The sequence below is a fragment of the Phoca vitulina genome, unplaced genomic scaffold, assembly GCF_004348235.1.
Source record: "Phoca vitulina isolate PV1807 unplaced genomic scaffold, GSC_HSeal_1.0 scaffold35, whole genome shotgun sequence".
Lineage (NCBI taxonomy): Eukaryota > Metazoa > Chordata > Mammalia > Carnivora > Phocidae > Phoca > Phoca vitulina.
The window spans coordinates 16,697,026-16,722,168 of NW_022589738.1; the positions used below are offsets into that span (position 1 = coordinate 16,697,026).

The 25,143-nt window shown below is 41.2% G+C and overlaps 1 protein-coding gene across 2 annotated transcripts in view; it reads right to left on the bottom strand.

Annotated features, from left to right (window-relative positions):
* EFHC2 (EF-hand domain containing 2) overlaps positions 1-25,143 on the bottom strand; it is a 191,347-nt gene that overhangs the window by 148,911 nt on the left and 17,293 nt on the right. For both annotated transcript variants that reach the window (XM_032426549.1, XM_032426550.1), the window contains exon 2: positions 13,264-13,452. In XM_032426549.1, coding sequence (XP_032282440.1) covers positions 13,264-13,452 — 189 coding nt within the window. The remainder of the gene's footprint in view (positions 1-13,263; positions 13,453-25,143) is intronic.

Below are 25,143 nucleotides of genomic sequence, written 5' to 3' on the forward strand. Positions count from 1 at the left end.
TTTCTTTTCTAAGAATGGCTGAAGATTAATGTAATCATGATATAAAGCATGGGATTTAAATTACAATGTATTATAATCACATTGTGCTATAATTACACATATTGATGTCCTTTATGGAATGATTCTAACAGGATTCAGATAATCTGAAAATTACATAAACCCACTGAAAATTTTTCATTCAAAATTTGGGGTATGGTTTACAGGTATAATATCTGACACATTCCCCAGTTATTTTTTAAAACAGAATTGCATTTTATTTTTACAGACTCTAATTATAGGTTTTAACATTCCTAATTGGTTTTAGGCAAAACTTCCAGAATTGGTATTCACGTGTCGTTCTTTGCTAATCGTATGAAATTCTAATGTGTTTGATCGCTCCTTGATCGCCCTGTAGGAAAATGACAAATTTTGGCTGGCACTGGGTGAGCAGGAACAAGCAGCCCCCGACATCCAGAAGTCAGCCTGGCAGTGTCGCCTGGCTTTGGTGCTGCTACGGGCTGGGCCGGCAGCCACAGCAAGCCCTTGTGTCATCCTGCGGAAAATGAACACTTTCCGAGAACAGTTTTCAGAGGACAACAACATCAGACAAGGCCACTCTGTGTCTGTGATGGATCAAGACAGAAACAAGTCCACTCCATAATCACGTCCGAACGCAGACAGAACATGAACACTGTCCAAACAACAAAAGGCTGAACCTCCTCTCCTACATCATAGGGGTGGTGGCTGCTTCTCTCCCAATGACTTCTGTAGCCTCACTGTGGCCTGCTGTCACTACAAATCAAATTTATTAAGATACACAATCATACAATTACCCTGCTTCCTGACAGCACCCAATCCAGAGCAAGACCCCACTTCCTTAAGCCCTCCCCCAAATCAACTAACACAAACCCAAATCCTATAGTCAGTCTTTTCTAACACCCGGTCCTTTAGACATCCCACAGTTACTCAGGGTATATGTTTTCCCTCACTGTGATGAGTAATAAACCAACTTGTCCAATTAAAAACAAAATCAGAGACAGTATCAAGATGGCAGAGTAGGAAGATTCTGAGCTCACCTCCTCCCACAGACACACCAAAATGTACAACGACGCATAGAACAACCATCTCGGTGAACAAACTGAAGACAAGCAGACCAGATCATACACAACAAAAGATATAAAGAAAAGGCCACATCAAGAAAGATAGGAGGGGCAGAGATGCAGGTCATTCAGAACCCACACCGCCAGCGCAGTGACCCATAAGCAGGAGCGTCATCACAACCACAGAGGCCTGCCCCCCAGGAACTAAGAGTCTAAGCCCCTCATTAGGCTCCACTGCCCAGGGGACTTGAACCAGAAGATGAGCCCCCACAATATCTGGCTTTGAAAACCAGTGGGGCTTATGTCCAAGAGAGCCTGCAGGGCAGAAGTAAACTGAGACTCTGCTCTTGAAGGGGCATCTACAATCTCACTTCAGCATCTGCCTTCGGCTCAGGTCATGATCTCAGGGTCCTGCGATCGAGTCTGTGTCGGTCTCCCTGCTCAGGAGGGAGCCTGCTTCTCCCTCTCCCTCTGCCCCTCCCCCCCACTTGTATGCTCTCTCTCTGCCTCTCTCTCTACTCTCTCAAATAAAGAAGTAAAATCTTAAAAAAAAAAGAAAAAAGAAAAGCACCAAGGTGACCGATGAAGAGCCACTGACTAACTGTAGGGTATGTCCTGAGGGGCAGGGATCTGTTAGAACTTTCCCTGGGAACACAAGCACTGGCAAGCACCATTTTCTTTTTTTTTTTTTCTTTTTTCTTTTTTTGTTACTTCCCTTCTACCTAGCAGGCTGGCCACTGGCAGGGGCTATTTTTTACCTCTCCATCTACTGTGCTAGCACCACTCACTCCACTACATTCCACTGCAGACTCAGCCCATCCAACTCACCTGCCCTGGCCAGGAGCCCATCCCAAATGGCTGCCCACCCTGTCACCCTCTATGGGTGCACTGAACCAACAGCAAAGCTCCTCCCAACTGGTTCCCCATCCCACCACACCCAGCAGGCACAGTTGGCAGGCTATGGAGCCGCCACCCCCCCCCCAGTGCCTCCACCTCGGGGGGCCTGCCCCACCCACCAGGGCTTCCATGGCTGTCCCAGCTGGGCCTCGTAGCCAGCACCACACACCAGCAAGTCTCAAATAATCGCAACCCAGCCATGACAAGAGGGTGCACAAAGCACACAAACACACTCAACAGAATCAAGGGCAGATTAGAGGATGCAGAAGAATGGATCAGTAATCTGGAAGACAGAGTAGAAAGCACCCAATCAGAACAACCCATTAATTAATTTAAATAAGGATAATTTAAGAGATCTCTGGGACAACACCAAGTGTACTAACGTTCACATTCTAGGGGTCCCAGAAGGAGAAAAGAGAAAGAAACGGACAAAAATCCAATTTGAAGAAATAATGGCTGCAAATTTCTCGAACCTGGTAAAGAAAATAGATATCCAAGTCCAGAAAGCACAGAGAGTCCTAAACAAAATGAACCCAAAGAGATCCACATCAAGATACATTATAATCAAAGTGTGAACAGGTAAAGATAAAGTGAGAATCTTAAAAACAGCAAGAGAAAACAAATTACACACAAGGGTACCCCCATATGACTATCAACTGATTTTTCAGCAGAAACTTTACAGGGAAGAAGGCAGTAGCATGATATACTCAAACTGGGGAAAGGAAAAACTTAACAATTAATAATACTCTACCCAGCAAGGTTATCACTCAGAATTGAAGGAGATGAGGAGTTTCCTGGACAAGCAAAAGCTAAATTCATTTATTTGAAACAGAGAGTGAGAGAGAGAGAGCATGACTGGGAGGTAGGGGCAGAGGGAGAGAGAGAAACAGACTCCTTGCTAAGCAGGGAGCCTGACACAGGACTCGATCCCAGGACCCTGGGATCTTGACCTGAGCTGAAGGCAGATGCTTAACTGACTGAGCCACCCAGGCGCCCCTTAACTCTTCTTTAAATGTTTGGCAGAATTAACCTGGGAAGCCATGTGGTCCTGGACTTTTGTTTGTTGGGAGGTTTTTTCTGTTTTGTTTTGTTTTTTACTGATTCAATTTCATTACTAGTAATTGGTCTGTTCAGATTTTCTATTTCTTTTTGATTCAGTCTTGGAAGATTGTATGGTTTAGGAATTTATCTGTTTCTTCTAGGTTGTCCCATTTGCCGGCATAAAATTGTTTGTAGTAGTCTCTTATGATCCTTTGTATTTCTGTGTTATACTTCTCTTTTATTTCTTTTATTTATTTGGGTCCTCTTTTTTTCTTGATGAGTCTGGTTAAAGGTTTATCAATTTTGTTTATCTTTTCAGTGAACCATCAACACAAAACCAGCCTTACAAGAGATGTTAAAGGAACATCTTTAAAAACAAAAGAGGGACACGTGGGTGGCTCAGTCAGTTAAGTGCCTGTTTTCAGCTCAGATCATAATCCCAGGGTCCTGGGATCGAGTCCTGTGTCAGGCTCCCTGCTTAGCAAGGAGTCTGTTTCTCCCTCTCCCTCTGGGGAGCCCGAGTCCTGCATCGGGCTTCCTGCTCAGCGGGAAGCCTGCTTCTCCCTCTGCTTGCCATTCCCCCTGCTTGTGCTCTCTCTCTCTGACAAATTAATTAAAAAAATTTTTTAAATAGAAAAGAAAAGGCCATAACTAGAAATAAGAAAATTATGAAAGAAAAAAAAATCTCACTGGTTAAGGTAAACATTCAATAAAAGTAGTGGATCAACCAACTACATAGCTAGTATGAAAGTTAAAGGACAAAAGTAGTAAAATCATCTAAACCTATAATAATTAGTCAAGGGATACACAAAATAATATGATATAAAATATGACATCAGAAATATAAAACATGGGGGGGGCATAAAAATAGAGTGTTTTTAGAACATGCTTAAACTTATTCACCAGCAACTTAAAATAGATGGCTATATACATAGGATGGTTATATATGAATCTCATGGCAACCACAAACCAAATACCTATAATAGATACACAAAAAATAAAGAGAAAGGAATTCAAACATAACACTAAGGAAAGTCACCAAGCCACAAGGGAAGAGAGTAAAAGAAGAAGAAAGGAATAGAGGAGAGCTATAAAAACAAGAAAAACAATCAGCAAAATAGCAGTAAGTACATATCTATCAGTAATTACTCAAACATCTTCTGTTCCAATCAGAAGACACAGGGTGGCTAAATGAATAAAAAAAGAAGACCCATATATATGCTGCCTACAAGAGACTCACTTCAGATCTAAAGACACAGACTAAAAGTGAAAGGATGGAAAAAGATATTGTATGCAAATGGAAATGTAAAGCTGGGGTAACAATACTTATATCAGAGAAAATAGACTTTAAAACAAAGACTAACAGGAGACAAAATTAGTAGAAGGAAGGAAATAATAAAGATCAGAGCTGAAATAAATGAAATATAGACTAAAAAGAATAGAAAAGATCAATGAAAGTATGAGCTGGTTCACTGAAAAGATAAACAAAATTGATAAACCTTTAACCAGACTCATCAAGAAAAAAGAGGACCCAAATAAATAAAAGAAATAAAAGAGAAGTATAACACAGAAATACAAAGGATCATAAGAGACTACTACAAACAATTTTATGCTGGCAAATGGGACAACCTAGAAGAAACAGATAAATTCCTAAACCATACAATCTTCCAAGACTGAATCAAAAAGAAATAGAAAATCTGAACAGACCAATTACTAGTAATGAAATTGAATCAGTAAAAAACAAAACAAAACAGAAAAAACCTCCCAACAAACAAAAGTCCAGGACCACATGGCTTCCCAGGTTAATTCTGCCAAACATTTAAAGAAGAGTTAAGGGGCGCCTGGATGGCTCAGTCAGTTAAGCATCTGCCTTCAGCTCAGGTCAAGATTCCAGGGTCCTGGGATTGAGTCCTGTGTCAGGCTCCCTGCTTAGCAAGGAGTCTGTTTCTCCCTCTCCCTCTGCCCCTACCTCCCAGTCATGCTCTCTCTCTCTCTCACTCTCTGTTTCAAATAAATGAATTAAAAAAAAAAATCTTTAAAAAGAGTTAATACCTATCCTCAAACTATTCCAAAAATTTGAAGAAGAAACACCGTACCTCTGAAACAAGTAATACATTATATGTTAAAAAAAAAAAAAGGAAGATAGTAGGAAGGGAAAATGAAAGGGGGAATCGGAGGGAGAGATGAACCATGAGAGACTATGGACTCTGAGAAACAAACTGAGGGTTCTAGAGGGGAGGGGGTGGGGGGATGGGTTAGCCTGGTGATGGGTATTAAAGAGGCCACGTATTGAATGGAGCACTGGGTGTTATACGCAAACAATGAATCATGGAACACTACATCAAAAACTAATGATGTAATGTATGGTGATTAACATAACATAAAAAAATAAAATTTAAAAAAAAAAGAAAGAAACACTTCCAAACTCATTCTATCAGGCCAGCATTACCCTGCTACCAAAACCAAAGACACCACAAAAAAGAAAAAAAATTACAGGCCAATATCCCTGATAAACATAAATGCAAAAATCTTCAACAAAATATCAGTAAACAGAATTCAACAATACATTAAAAGGATCATACACTATGATCAAGTGGGATTTTGTCCAGGGATGGTTCAGTATCCACAAATCAACATGATACACCATATTAAAGGCAATATATGACAAACCCACAGCTAACATACCCAATGGTGAAAAGCTGAAAGCTTTTCCTCAGTAGCAACACAAGAATGCTCACTCTTGCCTCTTCTATTCAACATAGTATCAGAAATCCTAGCTGGAGCAATTGGGCAAGAAAAAGAAATAAAAGGCATCCAAATTGGAAAGGAAGAATTAAAACTACTACTATTTGCAGACATTATAGTTTACATAGAAAACCCTGAGGATTAAGGAGTACACTCATCATGGGGCGCCTGGGTAGCTTAGTCAGTTAAGTGTCTGACACTTGATCTCAGCTCAGGTCTTAATCTCAGCGTTGCGAGTTCAAGCCCCGTACTGTGCTCCACACTGGGCCTGGAGCCTGCCTACTTAAAAAAAAAAAGAGTACACTCATCGTGATGAGCACTGAGTAATGTATAGAATTGTTGAATCACTACACTGTACACCTGAAATGAATATAATACTGTATGTTAACTACACTGGAATTAAAGTTAAAGACTTAATTTAAAAAAAAATACTTAGAAATAAATTTAACCTAGGAGGTAAAAGACCTACACCCTGAAAACTGTAAGACACTGATGAAAGAAACTGAAGATGACACAAATAAATGAAAAGACATACCACAATCATGAATTGGAAGAATAAATATTGTTAAAATATCCATACTACCCAAAACAATCTATAGATTCAATGCAATTCCCATCAAAATATCAATGGCACATTTTTCACAAAAATAGAATAATCCTAAAATATGTATGGAACCACAAAAGACCCTGATTAACCAAAGCAATCTTGAGAAAGAAAAACAAAGCTGGAGGTATCATGCTCCATGATTTCAAACTATATTACAAAGCTATAGTAATTAGTATGGTACTGGCACAAAAATAGACACATAGATCAATGGAAAAAAACAGATCCAAAAATAAACCCACGCTTATATAGTCAATTAATCTTCAGCAAAGGAGGCAAGAAATAGCCAATGGGAAAAAGACAGTCTCTTCAATAAATGGTGATGGGAAAACTGGACAGCAACATACAAAAGAATGAAGCTGGACCAGTTTCTTATACCATATATGAAAATAAACTCAAAGTGGATTAAAGACTTAAATGTGAGACCAGAAACCATAAAAATCCTAGAAGAAAACATAGGCAGTAAGTTCTTCCACATCAGTCTGAGCAATATTTTTTTGAATGGGTTTCCTCAGGCAAAGGCAACAAAAGCAAAAATAAACAAATAGAACCACATAAAACTAAAAAGCTTTTGCACAGTGAAGGAGACCATCAACAAAACAAAAAGGCAAACTATTGAATGAGAGAAGATATTTACAAATAATGTAACTGATAAGGGGTTAATATCCAAAGTATATTAAAAAAACCTCACACAACTCATTATTAAAAACAAATAATCCAACGTAAAAATGGGCAGAGGACAGACAAATGAAAAAATTCTCAACTTAACTCATCAGGGAGACACAAATCAAAACCACAGTGAGATATCACTTCACACCTCTCAGAATGGCTATTGTCAAAAAGACAAGAAATAACAAGTGTGGGTGAGGATATGGAGAAAAGGGAACCCTCGTGCACTGTTGGTGGGAATGCAAAATGGTGCAGCACTATGAAAAACAGCATAGAGGTGTCTCAAAAAATTAAAAATAAAACGACCATATGATCCAGCAATTCCACTTCTAGATATTAACCTGAAGAAAATGAAAACAGTAATTCAAAAACATATATGCACCCTCATGTCCACTGCAGCATTATTCAGAATAGTCAAGATATGGAAGCAACCTAAATGTTTACCGGTGGGTGAATGGATAAAGAAGATGCCATATATATATGCAATGGAATATTATTCAGCATAGAAAAGAAGATTTTGCCATTGGCAACAACAGGATGAACCTAGAGGGCATTATGCTAAATGAAATAAGTTAGAGAAAGACAATTACTGTATGACTTCATTTCTATGTGGAATCTGAAAAACAAAACAAATCAACAAACAATACAAAACAGAAATAGACTCATAGACAAAAAGAACAATCCAGTGGTTACCAGAGGGGAAAGGGTAGAGGGATGGGCAAAATAAAGAAAGTGGGTTAAAAGGTACAAACTCCCAGTTATAAAATAAATAAGACACAGGGATGCAATGTACAGCATAGTTAATAATATTGTAACAACTTTGTATGGTGATAAATGGTAGCTAGATTTATCATGATGATCACTTCCTAACATATATAATTGTTGAATCACTATGTTAGAAACCCAAAACTAACAAAACATTGTATGTCAACTACACATCAACAAAAAATAAATAAAAACTTTAAAACTTTTAGGGATGCCTGGGTGGCTCAGTCGGTTAAGCATCTGCCTTCGGCTCAGGTCATGATCCCAGGGTCCTGGGATCGAGCCCAGCATCGGGCTCCCTGCTCCGCAGGGAGTCTGCTTCTCCCTCTGCCTGCCGCTCCCCCCCTTCTTGTGCTCGTTCACTCTCTCTCTCGGACAAATAAATAAAATCTTCAAACCAAATTTTTTTTAAACTCTTTTAAAAAACGAAGGTGTCCCAAGAGATCAAATTATGTTTTAAAAATTTATGTTTATATTGTTCAAAGCATAAAGATTCACATAGTACTACATAATCAGCTTACCACAAACCCAGTATCAATGAATGCAAAGTTATTACAATTCTAATTCTGTGGCCAGTAGTTCTGATTATAATTATTATGTTTACAATAGATGGAAAAAATGAAATAATATTTTTAAATGCATGCATACCCCATAGGATCAACCTTTATCCTGCCATTTACTATAATAGAGTTATTTGCAAAATAGCAAACAAATTAGGCTAACTCGGAGCCACTGCCAACTGAAAAGAGATGAGAGCATAATTATAGAGTCAATGCAAATGGTACTTAACATCCAGATAAAAGTCATATAAAAACATTCAGTTATTTGGGTATTTCGAACTCGTCTTTTTATAAAAGCAGCTAATGACAGATCAGATACAATGACAGCAGCATATCATAAACTGCTCAGTGTCAAATTTCAACTAATAATGTAGGTACCTGGTGTAATCAGAAAGAACCCCAAGGCCAGGAGATCCAGGATCTGGGGCTCCGTTCTAGGATGAACAAGCAGAATTCGCCTTTAGTCACAGACTAAACGTCATCCACTAAGACCAAAGTCTGAAGCATAGACTGCTAGCGGTAAAAGGACTTTTGAGATCAGCCAGCCGAGGCCCTCATTACGGTCCAGGTAACTGAGGCTCAGGGAGGGAAAGTGACTAAAGCCACAGTCACACAGAAGGTTAGTTCCAGTGCTTCCCAACACACAGCCTCCGAACCCTGGTCCCTGCCCCACTTCCTACCAACGACTCCTCACTTACAGAGTGAGAACAATCACGCACACTTGCTTCTTCCTCACAGACGTGCTGGGATGATGACTGGAACTAACTGGTGTGAGTGAATATGTGCTGGCCTGTATTCAAGTGAATTTGATGAAATAACTAGTCTTGGGGGGAGCGGGGCGGATGCAGTATCACGCAAAACTGGCCGTAGGCATAAATCCTCCCAGGGCCAGTAGGAATGCGTTTCCAAATGGCAGCAGGACTGGCATTTTAGGGAGGACATTCTCCCCAGTCTAGGGTGCCCCCCCCACATGGCAGGATGTAAAATACGCAGCTGGACCCCAGCTACTCAACAGCAGACACACCTCAGACTGGGCATTGCCCTAGGGCAAGGCAATTTAAAGCATCCAAATGAATGCAAACAATCCTTGGGAAACAACACATAAAAATTCCAAAAATGTTAAATAAAGATGGAATCAGTGTTACTGATTTTTTTTTCCTTTTGCCTCAGCTTCCAAAGTGGCCCAGCATGGCAATTCATTGATCCTGACTTTATTTAAAATATTGCTAGTTCGGTCACCACGAGTGTTGGCATTAATTTTGATTCTTGAAGATAGTTCATTAAAATACTATCTGGCTTGAGTACTGAGGTTCGGGGCGCCCCGTAAGTTGTGCCCCCATGTTAAGGGCCTCACTTGCCTCGACCTAGTCCTGTCACTGTGACAACCCAAAACACCTGCACACATTTCCAAAGGCCTCCCTGGTTTCAGAGAACCTCTGAAATGGGGGCTGATTTTTCTCATAGAACAAGGAAGTCCAGAGAGAGGCAGCCCAGGGGCTCTGGGATGCCAGCACGGCTCTCCCAAGATGGCTGCAGAATCACATCCTAGTTCCAGACAGAAAAACAAAGGTAGAGCAAAGTGCAGGAAAAACATTATCAGCCAAGCCTCTTTTAATTAGAAAAAAACAACTCTCCCAGGAGACCTACCCAATAAACCTTCACCCATATATCAATGGCCAGAAGTGAATCACCTGGCCAGCCCCTAGCTGCAAAGGAGCCTGGGCAGTGGAACACTTTTCAATGGGCACAGCTCCCGCCACAATAACACTGGTGTTCCCTCTATAAGAATGAAGGGGAAAGTGAATAAAAGATAAACAGCTAGAAATGTCTGCCATGGGGGCCATGCAGGATAGTAAATGCCGGCTCTTCTTGGTGATTGCAAATAGCCTCTTCTCTGCTTGTGATCTGATGGTCTGCCTGGGCAGAGCATTTTTATGGTCACTTTTAGAATTACGGGTAAAACCCAGAATGTTGTCTTAGGTTGAGCTCCATGGAAGCAAGGCCTGGAAGAGGGATTTAGGTGCATGTGATTTATGAAGGGCATACTCTTTTCTTTCTTTTTTAAGATTTTGTTTATTTATTTGAGAGAGAGAGAGAGCATGAGCAAGCAGGGGAGGAGCAGAGGGCGAAGGAACGAGAATCTGAAGCAAACTCAGCACTGAGCACGGAGCCCGACGTGGGGTTGGATCCCAGTACCGCGGGACCATGACCTGAGCTGAAACCAAGAGCAGGACGCTCAACTGACTGAGCCACCTAGGCGCCCCCAAGGGCACACTCTTAGGAGAAACTTGTAAGGAGTGAGGGGAGCACCCAAGGGAAGGGAAATGAGCCAAGCAAGGATACAATCTCACGTAAAGTTTTGCCTGGACCTGACGCACAAGGGGCTATGAGCCGAAATCCACGATACAGAGTTGTCCAGCCTTGAAGAAGCTCAGCTTTTTACCCTTGACAAATCACTGAGCCTTTTGCCACCTCTTCTTGTGGTGATGGGGCCAGTGCAACCGTCCAGGTTTCTCTGGGTAATGCAATGCCCATCGGCCAAGAACAACACTCCATAGAGGATTACGGGTGTGAGCTGTGTGCCAAAGCACGTGCTGCATGTGGGGGAGCTGGGTGCCCCATCCCTAATGTGGATCTGGGTGGGCACCAGGGGCATCTATTACAAATATTAGATTTTGATACACTTTCCAAAGAACTGCCTTTATTTCGGGCACCTGGGTGGCTCAGGTCATGATCCCAGGGTCCTGGGATCGAGTCCCACATCGGGCTCCCTGCTCGGCAGGAAGCCTGCTTCTCCCTCTCCCACTCCCCCTGCTTGTGTTCCTGCTCTCGCTATGTCTCTCTCTGTCAAATAAATAAATAAAATCTTTAAAAAAAAAAAAAAAGAACTGCCTTTATTTCTATCTTGTACTGTTTGAGAATATATAATCCTAGATATACTGCTATGATTAAAAGCTATTAGAGAACTGGCAATGAGTTAAGAAAAATGATTAACAGGTGTTGACTTGTTTTGTTGAACCACGAATGGGGAAAGCGCTTTATAATCTGCTCTGGGTATTAACCAGGATCCAGTCTGTAGTTCACAATCTCATCAGAGCACGTAAATATTTCATAGTCTTAGTGTCTCATTTAAAGCTCAATGAATATTTAATTGAAGTTGACCAACAAAATAACTGAAAGAATTATGTTGCATTTAGTTAGGCCTAAAACGAGCAAGCTCTTCATTTTCTCAAGTAGTTTGAAGCTAAAATCATTCCAACTTCATGAAATATTCTACATAATTTTATAAGTAATTAAAGGGCTGCAAAATAGGTTTGAAAGGCACATATTAAATATTGAGAAAAACATGAAATAAAATGAATTTTCAACTTTCAGTGCAAGAGAATAGTTTAATATATTGTCACCTGCAACATTACTTATTCAGTAGTGGATTAATCTATTGTCAATACCCTCTTTTTGACACAAGAAGTAAAAAATAGAACTTTTCTTTGTCCCTTGCAAATTAAATATTCTAGAATGATGATGTGCAAACAACTATAAGATTGATATTAACAGGAAACCATGCATGATCCAGCCAAGTAAGCTAGCCCAGAAATTGCTTCTGAACTCTGGGTCCAACATTGGGCCAGGTACTGAAAATAATCTTAAAAACATATTTTAAAGAGAATGAGAGAGAGAAATAATGGTCCATGTTCAAAGTAGAGATGGTTTCCCTGGAAAGAAGCTTCCCTGAAGTCTGTTAGATCTCCATAAGTGTCAGAACTGGGCTTCAAAAAAAATATACACTCTAATTGATCAACCCGAACACAGATGACACAGAATATGTCACTTCTACCAAATTTGAAGACATTTAATTGGAATCAAAGTATTGCCAACTAATCCATGCTAAAGCTGCTAAAAACCACCTGGTAAACTTAGGGTATTAAGGTTTGAATTCTTTATCTAGTCCTGAATTATTTTTTTTAAGATTTATTTTAGAAAGAGAGAACAAGAGAGACCACGCATGTGCTCGAGCAGGGTAGGGAGGCAGAGGGAGAGGGAGAGAATCCCAAGCAGACTCCCCCACTCAGCACGGAGCCCGACACAGGGCTAGATCCCATGACCCTGAGATCACAACCTGAGCCGAAACCAAGAGTCGGACACTCAACTGAGCCACCCAGGTGACCCACAGTCCTGAATTATTTTTTAATTACAGAACCTAAATAATCTAGTAATAGGTTCCTTTTTGGAGAACAGAACATGAGGCCATGATACAGGGTTATCTCAAAAACAAAACATATCCATTCTGCTATCTTATGGGAAATAACTGGTCACCCTGCGTTTTTCTTCCCTTTGGTCTTAAGTCCCTTTTTAAGATATTCAAATGGATTACCTTTTTCAATTATCAATTCGCCATGATATGTGTGTGTTATGTGCACAAACATATACATTAAGTTCAGAATCTTGTCTAATAACGGCACCTCTTTCCTTCACTTTTACAATTCATGCCATGTCACCCTTTGGTTCTCAGGGATGGGGAACCATGATTAGTATGCAGAAAAGAGAAGACATCTTTCTGTTGCTATTTAATGGCATGTTCCAAATCAGACAACATGATTTCGTTAATGGCAACTCACAAAGCCAAAAGTGACACTCTGACCAGACTCTAAGGGTCTATAGGAGGACAGATTATCCTGTCCAGAGGAGGAGAAGAGAGAAAGGTTGGTAAGCATTAGCCAAGAAAGATAAACATTCAGTGTCCTGCAACCAGTGGGCCTGGTCAGAAACAGGAGCTGTAGGGTACTTTTCTTCTGCAGTGTGTCTTTTCAAACATTTACATTGAGGACTCGGCATTTTCTCAAATACACTATAACATACATGTCACATTTTACGACTGCATTTTTCCCAGTGTCATGGGACTTACCTGCTTATCAAAAGCTACCCAGGATGGCGCATCACTTCCCATTCCTTTAGGAAATTCACTGTATTTCGGCTTCATCTTTTGCCCGAGAAGCAGTTCTCCACCAATTCCGGGTTTATCTTCACTCACCAGCATGCTCACATTGTTGCAAAAGCCCCAATGTTGAGATTTGTGGAACTTCTCCTTTCCCACCTGTGAATGCAAGTGACAACATAAAATGGCTGAAGTTACTCTTTGTGTCTGTCTTACTCGTTTTTTAAAGGGTAAACACACCCCCCCCCAGTTTATTTTTCCCATTACAAAATGCACCTTTGAGTGGCAAATAATTATGATCAATCTCTATCCATAAAGCTGTCACATTTTAGATTCAATTCATTTTAGCAAATTCAAAACTTTGAAAAGCATTAAGAATAAACCCAATGCTCCATGCTATTTAAAACAGTTAAAAATAACTATTACTGCAAGTGAACATTTAGAACATTAGCTTGCTAATTGGTCTATTCTACTTATTTGCCAAGAAAGCAAAGGGGGGGGGGGGGGGGGGGGAGTCTTCTACTTCAGGTAAAAATGTTAACAGTTTTCCCACATAAGTCTAAATGTTATTTGCACCAACACAGAAAATAAAATCTTTTCCTCATTAAAATAAATGTTAACAGGAAATTCCTCAGAGCTGACATTCTCTTCCTAATTTTATTTTATTTTTTTTTTTTTTAAAGATTTTTTTCTTTATTTGACAGAGAGAGACACAGCAGAGAGAGACGGAACAGAAGCAGGGGGAGTGGGAGAGGGAGAAGCAGGCTCCCCGCAGAGCAGGGAGCCTGATGCAGGGCTCGATCCCAGGACCCTGGGATCATGACCTAAGCCGAAGGCAGAAGCTTAACAACTGAGCCACCCAGGCGCCCTCTTCCTAATTTTAAAACCTTGCCGTTCCTCTCCCTCATTCCCCTCCTGTCTTTCCTGGGGATCTGGGCAGAGAGAGAAAAGCCTGGATGATACTACCAAGGGTTGGCAAAGATGTGGGCCAACGTCAGCTCACGTGCACTGCTATGGGGAAGTAAAGGAGACAGTCCCTCTGAAGAGAAATCCAGCAATACCCAGGAAAGTGAGAAGCGTGGATGCCCTCTGGCCTAGCAAGTCCATTTCCAAATATCCTTTGCCCCTGTGCACAAGGAACTAAATATAAATAATAAATATATAACAAATGTAAGTATTTGTTGCAGTATATACCATATATCATGAACATCCATCCACAGCCCTGAATAAAAAAATAAAACAACTCAGATTGCAACGAAGCCCTCTCTCATGCCCCTCCCTGCCTCTCCAGCAGTAACCATTACCCTGAATTTGTCACTGGAGGTTTAACATTTTGTCAGGGCAATAGCCTTTTGCAAAAGCATGATGCAGGGAAATCTGAGAGGAGGTCTGAAAAGACCTCATTTCGAGGCAACCTACTGAACTGGAGGAAATATTTGCCAGTCTTCTATTTGATAAGGGGCTAATATCCAAAATATATGAAGAACTCCTACAACTCAAGAGCACAAAAACAAACAATACAATGAAAAACATGGGCAGAGGATCTGAACAGATAGTTTTCTAAAGACGACACGCAAATGGCTCAACAGCACTCAGCATCAGGAAAATGCAAATCAAAAGCCCACTGAGATATTACCTCACGCCCGTTAGAACAGCTATTGTTCAAAAAGAGAAGACATAAGAAGTGTTGGTGAGCATGCAGAGAAAAGGGAGCCCTCATGCACTGTTGGTGGGAGTGAAAATTGGTGCAGCCACTGGGGAAGACAGTATGGAGGGTCCTGAAAATATTACAAATAGAACTACCACACAATCCAGCAAGTCCTCTGGGTATTTATCCTAAGAAGACATCACTCAAAAAGATATATGCACCTCTATGTTCACTGCAGCATTATTTACAATAGCTTCTCAGACATGATAAAAATCCTAAGTGTCCACCCATGAGTCAATGGATTAAAAAAACATGACACACACACACAAACACACCCACACACGGAATATTATGCCATCATAAAAAAAGAAGGAAATCTTGCCATTTGTGACAACATGGATGGACCTTGAGGGCATTATGCTAAGTGAAATAAGACAGAGAAAGATAAATATCATCTGATCTCACTTACATGTAGAATCTTAAGAAAACAAAACAAAACCACAGGCTCACAGATAAAGAGAACAGATTGGGGGTTGCCAGAGGTAGGGGTGGGAGGGGGGAAAGGGTGAAGGGGTCAAAAGGTATAAATATCTAGTTATGAAATAAATAAGTCCTAGGATGTAATGTACAACATGGTGACTATAGTTAATATTATACTGTATTATTTGAAAGGTGCTAAGAGAGTAAATCTTCAAAGTTCTCATCAAGCACTAGGCGTTCTACGTAACTGATGAATTATTGCACACTACCTCTGAAACTAATGTACTATACGTTGGCTAATTGAATCTAAACTTAAAAAGAAGTTCTCATCACAAGAAGAAAAATTGTATCTATGTGTGTGACAGATGCTAGCTAGACTTACTGTGGTAATCATCTTGCAATATATACAAATACAGAACCATTTGTACACCCAAAACAAATAAAATGCGTCAATTATACCTCAATAAAAGTAAAAAATAAAATACTTAATATTAGAAAGAAAAGAAAAGACCTAGTTTCCTCTTGTAATGAAGGCAGCCTGGAAGAATCAGGAAGGGCCTGAGCAGCCCCACCCAGGGTGGCCAAGGCCACAACAGCTGCCCCGCGCAGATGAACAGCCCAGCTCAAAGGCTATGAGGGAGAGGCCAGAGGTGGTGGTTAGGATGCTGAGCCGCAGCCTGGCTCTGTCCCTTGGGGAATCCATTGTCATGACCACTACCAAGCTCCCACTACCGCCCTGCCACTCATACACATTCAGGTTACCACAAGTCAATCCCAAATCACCAAAGCAAAGCCAAAGTTGGGTTGCTTAAAATGAATGGTGGAGTAACACAGAATTGGGTAACACTGTTCCCTCTTTTAAAGCAAGTAATCTCAGCTGGCCCCGAGTTCCTGCGGCCCTCCATGCACATAACCCCCCCCCCCCCCCCCCGCTCTTTTCCCATTCTGCCTTACATTGTGTATTACAACTGGTTGTGCATTCGCTCTTTGGGAAAAAATAAATAAATAAATAAAATAAAACAAGTCATCTCGGACAATCACAAACTCACCTCAGGTCAAACCAACAAATGTTTCTTAAGCATCTAAGCATCCGTATTCTGAGCTGCGTGCCAGATTTACTAGTTAAAATAAGCGTAAGACTCAGCCCCTGCCCTGAAAAGAAACCCACAATCTTGCTGATGAGATACGATTTAGATCCATAAAACAACTAGAAAACTAGAAAACAGTATAGGTACCATTTCTGAGCACTTACTATGTACATTATCTCATTTCACCATCACCAAACTATTTGACAGGTTTTATTACCGCCATCTTTACCAGTGAGGAAACCCAGGGAGAGGGAGGTAGACTAGCACACCCACAGGGACGCTGCAAATAGTGCAGCAGCCTGCATCCGAACTTAAGTTCATGTGACCTTAAGCTCTGGTCAGCCGGGCTGGAGGAATAGTGTTGAGGTCCTGTGGGTAAGTGGATACTGTCCTGGGCAGGGAGGAACGGGATGAATCAGACAGCAGAGGATAGGCAAGGGTGTTCCGGACAAAGTTACGAGTAACGCACTGCAGCTGAGCTGACACCACCTAGTGGGAGGGGCAGGAGAGTAGTGAGTCTAACAAAAAAGGACAAGCTCAATTTTGGAAGGAGGGTAAGACAGTAGAATACGTAAGGAGGTCTAGATTATGGAAAGCCTCACATTTAACTACCATATACATCTGAAACTCTCCTGGAGCAAGGATGAAATATAATCAAAGACTGGAGTGGCAATGTCCCAGATGGACTGAAAACCATTTTATAGTCATCAGAATGGCAAGAATTAGAAAGCTGGATAATAGGAAAGGTTGGAGAGGAGGTGGGAAAACAGAAACCCTAACGCTGTTTAGATGAGAGAGTACAGGGTCATTCTGGGAAGCAATGGGATTTGATTCAAGAATCAAGAATCTCCCATTTGCAAGGACATGGATGGAACTAGAGAGCATTATGCTAAGAAAAATAAGCCAGTCAGAGAAAGACAAATACCATATGATTTCACTCCTATGTGGAATTTAAGAAACAAAACAAACAAGCAAAGGGAAAAAATGAGAGAGACAAAGGAAGAAACCAACTCTTTAACTATAGAGAACAAACTGATGGTTACCAGAGGGAAGATGGGGGGGAATGGGGGGGGATAGGTGATGGGGATTAAGGAGGGCACTTATCCTGATGGGCACCGGGTGATTTATGCAAGTGTTGAATCACTATATCATACAAATAATAACACTGCATGTTAACTGGAATTAAAATAAAAACCTTAAAAAAAAAGAATCAAGGGGCACCTGGGTGGCTCAGTCGGTTAAGCATCTGCCTTTGGCTCAGGTCGTGGCCCCGAGCTGGGCTCCCTGCTCGGCAGGGAGTCTGCTTCTCACTCTGCCCCTCTCCCACACTCCTGCTCGCTCACTCTCACTCTCTCTCTCTCTCAAATAAATAAATAAATATTTTTTAAAAAAATAAAAATAAAATCAAGAATTAAGAATCTCACTCCTTGATACATATCTCAGAGAAATTCTCACAGTAGCCAATAAGTGGCTAAGTATGAGAATGTGTCATGGTATTTTGGGGAAGTTGGAGGCAACCTAGAGATCTATGTTGATGAAATCAACAAGAAAATATGGTTTAATGGATAAGTACACTATGGTGGATGTTAATTTCACCTCACTGCTTGAAGCAATAAACCGAGCAATAAACCAGATGCATTAGCTCAGGCTGCCATAACAAAATACCACAGACTGGGTGGTTTAAACAACAGAAATTTCTCACAGTTCTAGAGGCTTGGAAGTCCAAGATAAACTTGCTTAGCCATTCGGTCACCCAGGAAGGGTTCTGTTCTTTGCTTACAGACCGCTGACTCCTCACTGTGTCCTCACACGGCAGAGAGACAGACAGCAAGCTCTCTGGTGTCTCTTCTTAAAAGGGCACTAATTTTATCATGGGGGCCCCACCCTCATGACCTCCTCTAAACCTAATCACCTCCCAAGGCCCCATCTCCAAATACCATCACATTGGGGGTTGAGGCTTCAACACAGATTGAATCTGGGGAGGACACATTTCAGTCCATAGCACCAAATGTACATCCAGCAACACAGATCCTTCAAACATTGTTGTTGAAAAAAAAATGATTATACATTTGTATTTTTAAAAATACACACACACACACACACAGTGTTACATATTTTGTAAGGACACATACAGATTCCAGAATGTGCATCAGAGATATTTATATGGAAGCCTATATAAAGTGGCGAAGGAATGAGATTAAGGATAAAGAACGATGATGAATAAAAATACATAAAACGAGAGAGAGACCTTGCACAGGTCAATGATGATACTGTGCCAGAAACGGAAGAATATAATGAATTCACCTCTTTGTGCCAGACATTAAAGAACAAACAAACCAACAAAGATGCATTGGAAGGAGACGTGAGAGGCAAGCCGACTTGGCAAGCTGCTAGTGCATGGAGCAGGACAAGATGAGAAAGCACTGCACAAGGGGGGCACAATGAGAATGGGAAGGAAGGGGCATCCTAGATATAGGACAGGGGCCCTCAAGCTATCTTTGAGGAAGGGTAAGTTTGATGGTTTTCCCAAACTCACTTCAGACAGATACTTTTGCAATATACAAAAAATTATAAGAAATCGAAATAAATACAAAGACATAAGAACTTACAAGCCTACCGATCACACCCTTGGATATCATGGCAATGTCAAATTGTCATATAAACTTCTAAAGACTGCCAGGGTCACACATGCACACCGTACTTTGAGTAGCACTGCCACAGCAGTCCTCGGGTAAAGAAACCAACATCTGTGATAGGATGTGTTAACGAAGGAAGAGTGAGGGGAGGTGATTTGAAAGTTTCATGCCAGCCTCACTTCCAATTTGGAAGGGGTGGGGAGGAGAAGATGGGAGAGGAAAAGCACTAAAAAGGGTGAAGGAGGGGCGCCTGGGTGGTTCAGTTGCTTAAGCATCCGCCTTCAGCTCAGGTCCTCATCCCGGAGTCCCAGGATCAAGCCCCATGACAGGCTCCCCGCTCAGCGAGGAGTCTGCTTCTGCCTCTGACCCTCCTCCCTCTCGTGCTCTCTCAAATAAATAAATAAAATCTTTTTTAAAAATGAAAAGGAAAAGGGGCGCCTGGGTGGCTCAGTCGTTAAGTGTCTGCCTTCCGCTCAGGTCATGATCTCAGGGTCCTGGGATGGAGCCCCGCATTGGGCTCCCTGCTCAGCGGGGAGCCTGCTTCTCCCTCTCCCACTCCCCCCGCTTATATTCCCTCTCTCATTGTGTTTCTCTCTGTCAAATAAATAAATAAAATCTTTAAAAAAATGAAAATGAATGAATAAAAAGGATGAAGGACTTCCATCAGCTGATCCGTTAGCCTACATATTGCTGCAGTTCCCAAGCACGGTCATAGCAGTGTGGGCTGAGTTTCTCATTTCCGGTATTTCTGCAGGAGACTGAAACAGTGGATTGAACCTGAAGCACTTTCAGAGAGTCTAGTCCTTCCTTTCCTGGTCGCTACCACAGCAGCAAAGGGAAGAGGGAAAGGGCAGAAGAGGTGGACCTGCTGCCTACCCCCAGACACATACACGTACACAATTGCTATGAACTCTTGTTAGCATGTTTTTGTCCAGCTAGTGACAATGACTAAGAATACCAAAACACTGAGCCTTTTATTTTGTAGATTTATTTTTTTAATTTGAGAGAGAGTGCTGGAGGCTAGGAGCAGAGGGAAAGGGAGAGACTCCCTCTGAGCAGACTCCGTGCTGAGTGCAGAGCCCAGAGCCCGAGGCAGGGCTCTATCTCACGACCCCGAGATCACAACCTGAGCTGAAACCAAGATACCTAACCGACTACACCACCCAGACGCCCCCAGAGCCTTTTATTTTAAACATAAGATCCACCAATGCTGTGAAAATTGAGAAACTACAATAGGTAAATTCAGAAAGTAGTTCAATCAAGTTCCAGCTAAATTGATGAACTACGTCTCTATCCAAAGAGTACCAGCTAGATACTTGTTAAAGACTTCAATTCTTTTGCTAAATACAATTAGATCAGCCAGAGCTAATTCTTAAAAAGAATACTTTTAGTATGAAAGTGAGTATTAACTAAAATTCCATTTCTGTACTATCAGAGTGTGAATTTGAAATTTCAATTCAAAATTGTACATCTTAGAAACTAATTGCTTGAGGATTTGTTAGATATTATGTAAAAGTCCACAGGGCACTTGTTTCGAATGTTTGCCCCTCCCGACACACACGCATGCACACGTGCACATGCGCGCGCTTGAGATTTGCCATTAATCTCTTAGGACCACCTGTCAACCTGTCCCTTGCCCTAGTGACTGTGAAATGGTACTCAGACTCAGTCCCTAATTAGGCAAGTGTGTTAGTGAATGACAAACTGAGGAATATACTATCCCCGGAAACAGTGCTCCCTCGGCGTCTCAACTCCCTGGGTCCCACCGTGGCAGCCAGATCCAGACCCCCCTTTGGTTTCATATCAAATTAACAGCTGACACCACCACCCCCTTCCTTGTTGCTAAAAATTGGAAGAGCAATTTTATCACTTGCTCCGACTGATTACTGAATAATCAGAGAATTGTCAGGGCCACTACAGAAGCCATAAAGCTAAGCCCAACTGAGAAGCAGGCTCTAGTCATCAGCATCATGAGTTGTTTATCCATTTCTCATCTCTCCTTCAGAGCTCCGGCACATCAGAGTCTCGCTGTTTCTTTTTAGGCTGCCCCAGCGAAGCCCAGATGCTGACAACCCCATGACAAAGGCAAGGAAGAGTGAGGTGCTTTGTAAGAAGCTGACAGCTCATGAGGGCCACCCTTAGCTAGGAGCCTAGAACCACTTTAAAAGCATTCGATCCTTTTTATTTCAGAGCAAATCTCAGAGAATGCTTTGTCATTATTCCCATTTTGTAGATGAGGATAAAGACACGGCAGGGGGAGAGTGTTAAGTTATTTGCCCAAGGTCACTCAGTGAGTTTACTAAGTGCCTCATCCAGGATATAAACTCAACTACATATGAGCCTTTAAACATGGGGCCTTGGGGCGCCTGGGTGGCTCAGTCCTTCGGCTCAGGTCATGGTCCCAGGGTCCTGGGATTGAGCCCCGCATCGGGCTCCCTGCTTGGTGGGAAGCCTGCTTCTCCCTCTCCCACTCCCCCTGCTTGTGTTCTCTCTCTCACTATGTCTCTATCTGTCAAATAAATAAATAAAATCCTTAAAAAAATAAAAAATAAAAATAAACATGGGGCCTTGCGTTGTTTGTACCTCTTCGAGAAAAGCGCTTGAGCTCCCCTTGTTTACATCACCAAGATTGAATTAATACTTTTACTTTTGACAAATATAGTAACGCAAATGACCACCAGGACCACGAACAGATGAGATAAAGGGACCTAAAAATTAACAGCAGATACCACCACCCCTTCCTCAAAAGCAGAACAGGTATTCGAGAGTACTGTAGAAAGCCCTTCCCAGTTACCAACAACTACTGGACACCCGAGGACTGAAGAGAGCCAGTTCATATTTAATACTTCCATGTACGTTCACAACAACTTACTTTTCTAACTACGTTTTGAGGTTAATGGAAAATAGGATATAGAATTACCTAAAACTATCATTCTCAGATATTCCTGTTAATCAAGTTTGGGCCTAGTTTGCTTCTGTTCCATGAACAGTTTTTGTTTTTTTTTTTTAATTTCTTTCCTCCCTTCGTATCATATTTATTTTAAGAATTCATTTTCTCTTTTCTTCTTTTCTGTACTTTTATAGAGCAAAGGAGTCACTCAGTAAATGCTGTGAACCTTCCAGAGAAAATAACAACAAAACTGCCTCAGGTATAGTGGGATCTTAGAGTGCAGGACTGTAAGAGCATGAAAGCTACCATTACTTATTAATAAAGCTAAATCACTCAAAAAGAAAGCCCAAATGTAAAAATAAAAAAGCTAAGTCAAAGAAGCCTTCAAACATTTTTTTCAGCTAATTTTCTTCTCTTTCCAAACCTAACTTGAAAAATTGTTACGCTCATGATTCTCAGCCATCAGCTCAATGTAACAAGATTGGTTTTATATACTTAATAATGTATTTAAATCAGTGGAATGGAAAATAAATGTCAATAAGATCTAAAGAGATGTGCAGCCCCTTCCTCAAAAAACCCTGATTTTTTTTTTCTCTAAATAATTCAGTTCAAAGCACCAATCAATAAAAAGAATTCTAAAGGCTTCCCCCCAAAGTCAGTTAAAATCACTGGCCCACTGAAGCTGATCAGTACACCCATTCCCAAATCGCTTCTCCCTCGCCGGTCTCCATTTAGAAGCCAGAAAAGGCAAAACACTCCACTTGTTTCCTCAGCCTCCTTTTCAGAAGTCCGTTCTGGGATTCTGGAAAAGGCTTCTGTCCACTTGAGCCAAGGGACAAGTGCCACCACCCCTAGCTCACCCCTTCCTGCCCTGAGATGCATACATGATGCCTAGAGCCCCAGCAGCCACCTTGGGATCATGAGCAGAAAGGTGGGGAAGATCCCAGAAATGCTGGCTCAGACAAAGTTGAGCCTTTAAATGGACGGCAGTTGCCACCTACCTCCGGACTTCCTGCTCAGTGAAAAAAAACAAATACCTGCTTCTTTAAGCCTCTATTGGTCAGGCATTCCATTATTCACAGTAAAAAGCATTACAAACTAATGCATTTAGATTCTAAAAGCTGTGCTTGAATGCTGCTGTTGTTGTTTTTTAATAGAGTAAGATTTGTAAGTGATCTAATGGGTAATTTTCTTTACACATTGACAAAAATAAATCTCTTCTCAAACTCTGAGCACAAATATTAGTAAAATTTACCACCTTCAATGACCTAAGGGATCTACTGGAGATTAATTCTTGAATTTATGAAGAGCAGCAACTGGTTCCACTGGATAAGACTAGAAGAATAGAAAAGCTAAAGGCAGCTGTGAGCGGAATACACACGGGCAATGTATCTGGAGATGGAAACCAGGAGTTCGTGACCTGGCCTAGTACCTTCTTTAAGAATATTATGGAGGAAAGTCTACCTCAAGGTAAAACCAGGGAGTTGTTCATGGAATGGAGGTTCATGACCATGTGGGTGGGGGTGTGCGTGTGCGTCTGCATGCTAGGGGTAGGCAGTCGACGTGAGCTCCTAACGCCCAAGTTCAGCGCTCCTATAATAACACACCAGCTAGAATAGCATCTGATGCAAGCTGAGGATCAAAGAAGATGGCCAGAGAGTCACATCTGACTTCCCTCTCCCCCCAGCAGTCTGTGGCCTTTAGGGACTACGGGCCACTCAGGGTAATAGCCGTGGATTCAAAAATCTTAGGTTAGAGTAGACGGGTGAGATACAAGGCCAGCACAGCTTCCAACTATACTTGGTGAATTGCTAAAGACTTTCAGGGACAGAGGCGGGTTTGTCCTATAGCTGTGAGGACAGTGGATGACAGAAGCCCTAGGGTGGGAGGGGATAGTGATTGTGCAATTGTGCTGAGTGTGTTTTAGGGCTAGAATCTGAAAATCTGCATCAACAGTCCCTGATCCCACAAAAGCAAAGACTGAAGGAAAAATTATAACATAATCAGATACTTGTGACAATAATATTTAAAAGTGGGAAAGGTATAGGGGACCTAAACAGAAGTGAGGTTTCCATGCTTCATTTGAAGTAGTAAAACACTGATAGCTACATACCACAGTCTATAGAAATCACATATATATATATATATACTGTAATATCCAGAACAACCACTATGTAAACTATACTAAGAGAAACGTTCAACATAGTGATTTGACAATTCTATATATCATGTAACTGTCACCACAGTAAGTGCGGTCACCATACAAGGTTATCACAATATTATTTTTTTTAAGATTTTATTTATTTGTCAGAGAGAGAGAGTAGAGCACAAGCAGGGGGAGCGGCCGACAAAGCAGGCAAGGGAGAAGCAGGCTTCCGGCTGAGCAGGGAGCCTGACGCGGGACTCAATCCCAGCACCCTGGGATCATGACCTCAGCCAAAGGCCAACATTTAACCGACTGAGCCACCCAGGCATCCCAATTATCACAATATTATTGACTATATTCCCTATGCTATACTTTTCATCCCTGTGCATTATTTATTTTACAACTGGAAATTTGTACCTCTTAGTCAGTATACTGTACACCAGAAACTAATATAACATTGCATGTCAACTATACTTCCATAATAAAAAAATTTTTTAAACATATATACTCAAAAACACTATAAATAAATCAAGATAGAATCCTAAAAAAAAAAAAAGTTCCAGTATCCCATGGGAAGAGAAGAGAAAATGAGGAAAGAAACAGAAAAGAGAAATAATATATCAGACATAAACATTAACACACCAATAATCACCTTATACGTAAATGACCTAAATGCATTAATCAAAAGACAGAGATTTGCAGAGTGAATTTATAAAGCATGACCAACTACATGCTGTTCACAGGGAACTCACTTCAAATTCAAGGACAGAAGTCAGTTGAAAGTAAAGATATGAAAAGATATACCGGGCAAATACTAATTTTAAAGAAGCAAAAGTGGCTCTGTCAGTAACTGATACACTAGACTTCAGAGCAAAGAAAATTACTAGAGCAAATAGAGACTTTATATAATGATAAAAGAATCAATCCACCAGAAAGACACAACAAACTTAAATGTGTACACA